The 10787-nt window shown below is 34.5% G+C and overlaps 1 protein-coding gene across 1 annotated transcript; it reads left to right on the forward strand.

Annotated features, from left to right (window-relative positions):
- The first annotated feature begins 3899 nt into the window (after positions 1-3899).
- On the forward strand, positions 3900-7972 carry LOC113056526 (prolactin). The gene is made up of 5 exons (XM_026223305.1): positions 3900-4262; positions 4462-4640; positions 5548-5655; positions 6033-6212; positions 7595-7972. The coding sequence occupies exons 1-5, from the start codon at positions 4241-4243 to the stop codon at positions 7784-7786; spliced, it is 681 nt and encodes a 226-aa protein (XP_026079090.1). The 5' UTR covers positions 3900-4240; the 3' UTR covers positions 7787-7972.
- Positions 7973-10787: the final 2815 nt, after the last annotated feature.

The following is a 10787-nucleotide window of genomic DNA, read 5'->3' on the forward strand; positions in this document are numbered from 1 at the left end:
AGGTTTTTAACACAGCATTTTATAGTTTTTACTGTTAAAATTCAGATTTTTTTTTTACACTTTACAGCATTAAATGGGAGTAAATTATTACTATTATTATCAAAAGCTTGATGAAAGAAAAAATTAAATTGTCTTTTTTTTACTCAGAATTGAATAGTACTGTTAATTTCACATTCAAAGAGAATTAACTGTGGGATATATCTGTGAAATATATATATTTTAGAGTGCATTACAATTAGGTACATTTAATTATTATTGATATTTTATAAACACACCGTGGTTCCAAATCTGCATCTGCTTTTGCTTTGTTTTCATTTAAAGGTTTTAATAGACCACAAGTATACCATGGTGTCATACCCAATTTATTGTAATATAAAACCTGACTCATCATTTTTGGATAGAAATATAATTTTTGGAACTTACAGCAACTGTCTATGAACAACGGAGAAGGAAGTGTATAGGTGAGGATGTTGATCTGTAATGAGCCGGACACGAGTCTGGCCTTCAGTACATGTGCAGTTTTCAAGAGGTCAGGAAACAACATTGTGTAATTAGGCAGACTTTTAAAAATATATATATTTTTATGGGCATTTTATGCCATTTTTATTGAGATACGACAGTAGAGAGATTACAGGAAAGCACTGGAAGGAGAAAGGGGATCGGTATTTGCAAAGAACCTTGAGACAGGAATCAAACTCGGGCCGGCGTGAGCACAGTTGCACTGTGTCGATGCACTAACCAAGAGGATGTTGGCACTGACATTAGCTGGATAATTCTAAGAAATCATTTTAAGTCGTTTTTGGAATCCTCTCATTTTTAAAAGGCTTCAAAATGCACTGATGCTATTTATGTACATATATGGACTATACTGAGAGTCAACAGTATATTTCAAAGTGCATTTGTCCATCTTTTTCTGTGTTAATGGGTGGAAGTATTACTCTGGCATTTAGCCACTCAATGTATGATTCATAATGAATTGTGATTCGAGTTTCCATTTAGACTTCTGCAGAGTATGAAAGTTTTATTAAATGCTTCATAATTATCATTAGGTCGTTGGTAAAGCATATGAGGACATTGACTTGGCATATATTTACATTCACTTCAAATGGACATTGAGCAATGACGTTCATTTTCAAGAGAAATGTCCACATGTACTGTCTCTTAAAAGTTTACAAAAGTAAAAAAAAAAAATGGACATGTAGTTGCTGTCCATGGTGCTGGATCATCTTAGCCTTCTGTGTCCCATTACAACAGAAAAACCTGAATAATGCTCCTTAACTCATTTATCCTACTGCCACAGTGACAGCACTAATGACCTTCGGGAGTATAAGAAAGTTTTGTGTTCAGTTTGTCATTATATCAGAACTAAGCATTTGAATTCCCTGTTGAAGTATTATTCTTAATTAAAAAAAATAAAAAATAAACAAAATAAAATACAGTAATATTCCTTCAAACCATGTAGGGAAAATAATATTAATAAAAGTGATGTGACATTCAGCTAAGTATTGTGACCCATACTCAGAATTCATGCTCTGCATTTAACCCATCCAAAGTGCACACACACAGCAGTGAACACACACACACACACACCGAGCAGTGGGCAGCCCGGGGAGCAGTTGGGGGTTCAGTGCCTTGCTCAAGGACACTTAAGTCATGGTGTTGCCAGCCCGAGACTCGAACCCACTACCCTAGGGTTAGGAGTCAAACTCTCTAACCACTAGGCCACGACTTCCCCATTTTTGTATATTATTTATAATAATAAATGAAAAAAATACTGCTAAACTGAACACACAAGTAATGCTAAAGGGAGTTTCTGTTTGTAAGTTAAATAATTGGCTTAATAACTCGCCAAATATTTATTTTTCATTTCCTTTTTTTTTTTTTTTTTTTTTTTTTTTTTTTACAAATATACAACCTTTATTGCTTTTACATAATCAAATGCTAAAAATGCATACTTATAGAAATCAATCAGTAACTAATGAGGAGAAGGGATTGAGAGAGATGGACATATGAACGGCATATGTGGAATTTTGTCTTGGATTAAACAGATGTTGCATAACTTGAACAGACCATGTGGAGCCCCGCCGGGTGTTTGGGTCTGATTTTACAACCACATTGTGTTGTGTTTGAACAGATACTGACTTATTACTTCTGCTAAACCTCACGTGGAGACAAAATATCTGAAATATACACTACCTTGACCCCTTTAACTTACACAAAACCCAACAACTGTCAGCACAGGCAAAAATCATGTTTTGTGGATCAATTAATTAAACACATAAATGATGGCAGCACTCATTTCTGTTCTTGAGCATCAACTAAAAACACTATATAGTTTGGGGTCCGAGAGATTTATTATTATTAATTTTTTAAAGATGCTAATATTTTTATTCAGCAAGGATGCACTATGTCTAAAGTGTTCTGTAAAGACATGTATAATGTTACAAAATGTCTCTAGTTGATATCTACACCTTAATACTTAATTCTACACCTTCCTGCAAAAATATTAACCAACACTGATAATAATAAATGTTTAAATCAGCATATTAAACTGATTTCTGAAGGATCACTGAAGATTGGGGTAATGACGGCTAAAAATTCAGCTTTGCCATTACAGCAATAAATTACATTTTAAAATATATTACTGTACAATATTTCACAATATTACAGTTTTTTGTTGTTGTTGGTACTGTATTCTGTTATTTCTTTTAAAAACATGAAAAACACTTGCAAATCCCAAACTTTTGAATGGAAGTGTAAATACTTTAGTAACAAAAGAAAACTATTTTTAGTTGTAGATAGAGTTTTATCCAGTCACCTGATCTCTATCGCTTCTGTCAGCATGTTTCACTCATATCATCATTTAAAGTGGCATTCTGTCTGCATTCTATTTTCATCCCTGAACATTTGAGAGAACAACTCACTGTTTCATGACAGTTTGTAAGATTTGATATCTAATAATAGTCCCCCTGTCTGTGTTTGACCCATATCCAGCTGTCTGACGTCATAGTTCCATCCAGTTTAACGTCGACTTGTCATAGCCACACATGTATATCATGCCTTGAGGGTTGGGTGGCGTATGATGGTCGCCACAGTGGTACTGAACATCCAGCTACACTAACACAAATGTCTGAGGTCAAGTGTCTCTTATCGAGCACATGCAGCAAGGCAAGCTGAATTCAAACACAAAGGGATAAAGGAAAAAAGGAAATAATTTTTGCCCCATCAAACATCAAATTCCAACGGTTGTTGGCTTTGTCAGATCAGTGTGTCCACCCCAAGTGCACTGGGTTTAAAAAAAAAAAAAAAACAGAAATGGTGTTCACTGTGATCCAAAAACACTTTTAAAAATGATATTTTCACAATAGCCAACAATTCATTGTATGGGTCAAAATTGTCGATTTTTCTTTTATGCCAAAAATCATCAGGATGTTAAGTAAAGATCATGCTCCATGAAGATATTTTGTACATTTCCTACCATAGATATATCAATTATATGCATTATTATATTACTATTAATATGCATTGCTAAGAACTTCATTAGGACAACTTTAAATGTTTTTCTCAATATTATTATTTTTTTTTTCACCAGATTCCAGATTTTTAAATAGTTATATCTCAGCCAAATATTGTCGTATTCTAGCATATCATACATCAATGGAAAGCTTATTTATTCAAAATAACAATTTCAATCCATGAAAAAAAATGCACCTATTTTATAATAGATTTTTATTTTCATGCATAACATTTTCCAGTCTTTTGGAAGTACACCGATGCTTAACTGAACACTGACAGGGCGGAATTAATTAAACTCTAAAAGCAACTCAGTCCATTTCCGTAAACCACTTATTCCTTACGATTACTTTTTAAAGTGCATGACTTACTGGCGTTTCGGGTCATGTTGGATGGCAGAAGTCAAGAGCACCAATCACCCAGGTTATTCTGGTGGGGCAGATGACAGGACAGAGAGAGGGTTAAAGAGGAATCGCAAAATCGAAGCGGGCAGCCTGCAGGGACTTGGGTGGGGGGAAGAGGCATTAGTCACCACCTGATTGAAGGAATGGACACAATGGACTACGACAATCACGCCATCATCACGCACACACACTTTTCATGCCCGCCCCCTTCGTTCTTCCCTTCTCTTTAATGGGCAGATTCGTCCCTCAGCACCTAAACTCTGGGCACTTTAAATAGCAGTCCGACCCCTTGCTATTCCACAACCTCCTCCTCTCCTCTCAGAATGTCCAGGAGCCTGAAGCAAGGTATTTCTATGAAGTGACAGAGGCTCTGATTTAAGGAGACCGGCTAGCTTTTGAAGCCCATGTGGCTGTCTACAGTTAGAAATCAAATCTCTTTCTCCATCTGTGGATGTACTGTTCTGTTCTCAGAGGAACTTAGATTTTCTCTAACCCTCTGCTCCTCTATTTCTCTCTCTGTCTTTGGGTTTGTCTGTGCCGGCAGTGGCTGTGCTGCTTGTGGCACTTCTGTGCCTGGATCCTCACGGCCGGGTCGGCTCCGCACCCATCTGCGCACACGGGCCATCAGGATGCCATGTCCCGTCCCTGGCAGATCTCTTCGACAGGGTCATTCAGCACTCCGCCAGAATGCACAGCCTCTCCAACGATCTGCACTCAGAGTTTGTGAGTCACATCTGTCTCTTCTTCTAATTGTGCTAATGCAACTGTCTTTGTAAAGTGAGGAGGTTGTCAATTGTTGTGCCTGTGCCACAGTATTACATCCACATTTTGTAATACAAGAATGCATTTCTAGAAAAATGATCATGTATATCAAAATGCATAGTGTATAAATTTACAAATATAACCTAAAGTTATTTTATAAAGTAAATAATCTACTTTTCTCAAAAGGGGAAAAAAAAACGACTGAAATTGTTTTTTTCTTGATAATACAGATAAAAATTTTTTTTTTTCGCTAATATCATGTATGAATTGTGAGATATTTATTTACATATTTATCATAATAAAACACACAGCATCAAAAATTAACCTTTTTAGATGCATTGTAAAAATGTATAAATGCATAACAGCTAAATTAACTCTTTTGTTAATATAAAGTATGAATTTAAATAATAACAGACATTCATATCTTAGAACTATTATAAGTTGAACTTATTATAAAAATTATAAATAATATTTAAAAATAATATTTGTGGTGTATAGTAAAATGCATAGCTAAATTTACTATTTTTGTTCATATCTAGTATGTATTAAAATAGTGTAAGTCTTTTTAGATTTTTAAAATGCATAATAACATGCAGAAACTTGAAATGATTTTTTTTTTAAATGCATCAGATTTTATTGTCATAATAAACTGCATAATTGCATTTAACTAAAAGTTAAATCATTTAAATGTAAAATCTATATTATTAGTTGATAGCATTTAAAAGATCACTAAATAATGTTTTAATTCAAACATTTAAATATAACTGTATTTATATAAAATTGCAAAAGTAATAAACTAAACATCTTTCTGCGAGGAATGTGGCTTCATTTTCACCCCGTCTTCTCTTTTTTTTCTTTTTGACTGAAGGAACAGTATTTCCTGCCCAGCAAAAATCATATTGGAAAGATCTACCGCAAGTGTCACACCTCCAACATTTTGACTCCGAACGGCAAAGAGAATGCACAGAAACTAGCTGTGAGTATAACATTCTAATCAACTAAAAACCCCTTCCTAACAAACGTCCCAAAGCTGAGCTCTAAGGTGCATTTATCACATCGAGCACCTGTGATTCTGCTGCCACTGCTTGTCATTAATGGACTTTATTCTCAGATCCCACTGCTGTCTTATCACCTCTGAGCCCTTGAGCAAAGCACTTAACCGCAGCCTGTCCCAAGAGAACTGTCCCATCAATTAATGCACATAAAGTCACATCTGCTAAATTAAGTAACCCAGCAACCATCTCCTCAAACTCTCAAACCTCATTAGTATATTATATATATAGTTTCAGTCAAATCAACACAACTGTTCCTTCATACCTGTAGCTTTGAACTCCTTAAACTCTTGTGTGTCAGCGTGAAGAGTTAACGGAGGTGATTCTTAAACTGCTGATGGCCTGGAGGGACCCCCTGTTCCAGCTGCACCAGAGCATGGCTGACCAGCAGGACTTCAACAGCTTCAGCAGTAACAAAGCCCTGGAGATGGGGGACATGGCCCATGAGCTGAGGAAAGGGGTGGAGAAAGTAGCTGAAAAGGTGAGTCACGTCAAATCAGGGAATAACAAAGGGTGTGAGACACTTGTGTGATTGTGTGTATTTATGAGTTCCGTAGGCACTTTCCACAAGATCTTTGGCTTAGCATTAGAGATGTTTTCAGTATTATCTGTTCTGTATATGTTTTGAGATCATAAGTATGAGTATAAGATATATTGGATCAACTACCACTGAACATAACATTATAAATAGTAGCCGATAACACGTTTCATCTATTTTTTCCCCCATCCAGCAACAGTTAAAGCGATAAATGGAAGTGATAATTTTGACCATATTTAAGAAAAAATATAGATTTTTTTATTATATTTAATATATATATATACACTGTAAAAATTTCTTGTTGTTTTTACAAAAACTTTTTGGCAGCTGTGGTTGCCAGAATAATTTTGTAAAAATACAGAAAACTGTAAACACATTTACGTAAAAAACTGTTAATTTTACAATATAAAGCTGTAATTTACAAACAAGAAAATGTGAATATAAACCAGTAAATTCAACAACACACAAAATTAAATCTGTTTTGTACCTTGAAAATACTGACAACCACCATAATAATAAAGATGGTACTGTAGATGGTACTGTATATATAATTGATATATATATATATATATATATATATATATATATATATATATATATATATATATATATATATATATATATATATAATTGATATATATATATATATATATATAATTGATATATATATATATATATATATATATATATATATATATATATATATATATATATATATATATATATATATATAAAATATTAATTGCTTTAGCATGTCTGTTAGATAGATATTAGGTTTAAAGTACAGTATTATATCTCAATTTTGAAATGCAAATATGCATTTTCCACATATTTTTCATACATAATAAGTATGATGATTACATTGCAAAATGAATGATATATGACATGCAAATTATGACTATTACCAGAATCTAAGTAGAGAGAAAAGTGCATTTCTTAAAATATATATTTGTGTGTGTGTATGTGTGTTTGTGTGTATTTTTATGTCATTTTGATTACTAAAAACTTGTAATTACAAAATTTGACTACATTTTAACAGTAATTTTAGTGTTTGCTGCATTTTACCAACTTAACTGTTCGTATAGTTATCCAATAACAAAACCAGTACTTGTCCTTAAACTATTAGTTTATATTTTTATGACAAATTAATCAAACATATAATTTAATCAAACTCTGGAACAAGGTTGCAAAAATTAAAATAAAGTAAAATATTTCATTAAACCTTCTGTGGCTGACAATAAATGGTTTGTGAACTTTCTGTAGCCTTTGTGAAAACTGCCTAAAACGCTGTGATTCATTCAGTGTTCTCTCTTGTCCTCTGTCAGATGCGAGTACTGGGAATGCTCGGCAACTCTGTGACAGGTCTGTCTGCAGCAGAAGCCATGCTTCCTCTCTCTGAAAGCGGAGAGGCCATGAGCGACTACGAGCTCCTGTACTGCTTTCGCCGTGATTCGAACAAAGTCCAGAACTATCTAAAGATCCTGAAGTGCAGAATTGTACCTGAGCATGACTGTTAGGGAAAAAAACATTGGCCTTTCACCTGCACTACTGGACAGCAAATGGGACACATGCTGGTCCACACTTCTCAAGCATGTTTGACTCTGCGCCATCAGTTAAGACTTCACCAGATCCCACTTAATAAATCTGACTTTAGGCTTCATACTCTAGCATTCCAAACCAATTCATTGCTGTAATTATCAAAAAATAAAAAATAAAATAATAATGCATATAGTAGGAGAAGGGGAAACTGTTTCGCCTTCAAAGTCAACTCATTCCTTAAAATATTTTTCTATGTACCAAGTTAAACTCCTCTGAATCATATTTTCGTTTTATGCTTTCAGATTTTATCAGTGGCAAAGCAAATTTTCACCGAGTTGACAACACAAAATGACAATAAAACTGTAGATTCTTCAGCACAGATGCAATGTTTGCTGTATTTATTAAAGAATTTGAAAAAAAAAATGTATATGGTATTGCAACTAAAATTCTGGAGATTGAAAATTATTATGTAATATTTCCCTAATATAAATATATATATACATCTGTGTATGTGTGCGCACACAATATTTTTAATACAAATATTTTCTTATTCCATAATCTCTTGCTTAATAATAGCTGTTTTGCACATAAAAAATAATAATAATAATAATGTGCTGCGCACACATTTCACTCATGACTAATTTGGGCTGGGCAAACTACACGTGTTTTGGGGTGAATAATTATTTTCTTAAATGAAATCTGGATGGGAGCTGTGTGTGTCCCTATCTTGCCCTCTGCATGTAATGGCAGGTTAATCTTCATACAGTAGGACAGAAAGGCCTTCAATTACACTGGAGTTCAGTCTCAGCCTGGGGCCAATGCTTCCGCCTGAACTTTACCATTTTACCAGACCATGTGTCACGGAATCAGGTGCGCTGTCATGTTCAAGGAGGAAAAAGCTTTAAAACTGCAGAATAGTTCTGCCTTGAAAATGGCATTACTTGTAAAACACAGTAAAGACTACAAGAACCCAAAACTGGATTTTTGTAGCTTATAGTACATGTCTTTTAGTTTTTAGGTCATATATGCATGAAACTCTTCTGTGATCATTGGGATCTGGCTGTGACGTAACTTGAGCCTGTCGGCCATCTATAAAACTGCTTTTTGATATGCCCCGCCCACATTTCAACAGGAAATACATCACACACTGGAAAGAAAAAACAATTAAAAAGTAATTTAAAGTGGAATTCAAAGTGAGATGCAAGGTTGCTGACGTATGTGAATGATGTAAGACTGAAGTAAGAAATCACTTTGAATCAAAGAATAGAAAAAAAAAGTAGATCAGCACATCTGGATATTGCTGTGTGTCTGGATGGTGTGTGAGTGTGTTTGATGCCGAAGTAGGCCTGTGCGTGTGTATTGCGCAATGTTCATCCATTCATCTAGATGACAGACTGCTCAGGCCTTGACTGTCTCTCAGTGACTCAGGGGTCTGTGGGTCAGAGGGGAAAACACAGCTTCCTTTAAACGGTGACAACACTTCCTACAGTAACACTACAATACTGATGCTGTTATATTTTGTACTCATAAATTTGATTATTAGATATCTAGCATAATAAAAAAATGGGTTATTAGTTATTCTCATAAAACTTTCAATTAAAATATCAAAATCGCAAAACTCAAATTTTTACAATAGTTACGTTTTTATAGAGGATACAGCATAGTGCATCATGACTACTTCCCCTGGGGTATATGTGCACACACACACACACACACACACACACACATATAATTGTGTGTGTGTATTTAAAATGAATATATTTTATATTTCTATAAAGATTTTTTTAATGAATTATTACTTTTATTTAGCAGCAATGCATTCAATTGATCAAAAGCGACAGTAAAACATTTATAATGTATATCTATTACATATACAGTATTTTGAACAGTCATTCAAGTACAGTTTGTAGGTAACGTAGGAAATCTGATAATCACCACCATAGACTGCATTCCTACTTATAGTATTGTCAGAGATAATATATGGCTATACTGTATATGTGCAATTATGCAATTTACACTAATATATAACTGAATGCTTTGGCTTTCATGTCATGTCAAATAAAATGACGCAACTCTAAATTTCCTGACTGTGTGACTAGTGTGTATGACACAAACCCTGGAGACAAACCACTAATCTAGAATGACGGAAATGAAAATATAAAGGAACATCAAGAATGTCAGAGTAATGTACAGTGCAACCTATGCCACGCCACAGACAAGACAGTAAGCGACAGTCATGGTACATTCGGAAACCATGATTGTTCATTTCCTGTACGCAAGGACTGAATCACGCAGATCTGTCTGATGTCATATGAGTTTATGACCCCAAAGACTTCTAACCAAGGACCTTTCACTAACCTTTTTAGGGTAGAAAAGATCTTGCATACTCATCTTTTTTGCTGTTGGCCATCTGACTGTCAATCCCAGAATGCTCAGCTCTCAGATTGACTCGGGGTAACTTCAGCTGCACATCAGCCATCATATCTGATTTTAGGGCCTGTCCATCAAAGCACAGCCCAGAATCCCAGAGAACAATGAGCCACTTCTGTGGCAGAGTAAAGACTGTGTGAGCATTTACTCTATGAAAACTGCCCTAAACTAGAGCTTGTCAGGTCTGATATTTATATTTAATGCACTTATTTTATATTACACTTAGCAGAATTGTTGAAATACACATTCCCACACAACCCTCTAGTGATTAAATCTATGGCTATTGTACTATTCTATGGTGGAAGGAAATAGTACAGTATATACAATTGCATGCATAGGATATCAAAATGACAATCCTTGAGCTAAACTTGACCTTCCTCGAGTCATGTGTCAAACATAGTAAGGGCAGATGACAACAAATACTTTTTTGTACAATATCTTCAGTTACGCATGTTTTTTTTTTAAATAACAGGGTGGAAAACAGTATATACATACAATGCTGCATTATAGCTACTGTTTTTTTTATATAATGTCTCACGGAATTCCAAA

Source organism: Carassius auratus, chromosome 4, assembly GCF_003368295.1.
Source record: "Carassius auratus strain Wakin chromosome 4, ASM336829v1, whole genome shotgun sequence".
Taxonomy (NCBI): domain Eukaryota; kingdom Metazoa; phylum Chordata; class Actinopteri; order Cypriniformes; family Cyprinidae; genus Carassius; species Carassius auratus.

Bases quoted from the DNA above. Each gene is read 5' to 3' on its own strand.
- LOC113056526 (XM_026223305.1), top strand. From the start codon at position 4,241: ATGTCCAGGAGCCTGAAGCAAG. The intron at 5,656-6,032 runs GTGAGTATAACA...CTTGTGTGTCAG, and splicing joins AGAATGCACAGAAACTAGCT to CGTGAAGAGTTAACGGAGGT. The intron at 6,213-7,594 runs GTGAGTCACGTC...GTCCTCTGTCAG, and splicing joins TGGAGAAAGTAGCTGAAAAG to ATGCGAGTACTGGGAATGCT.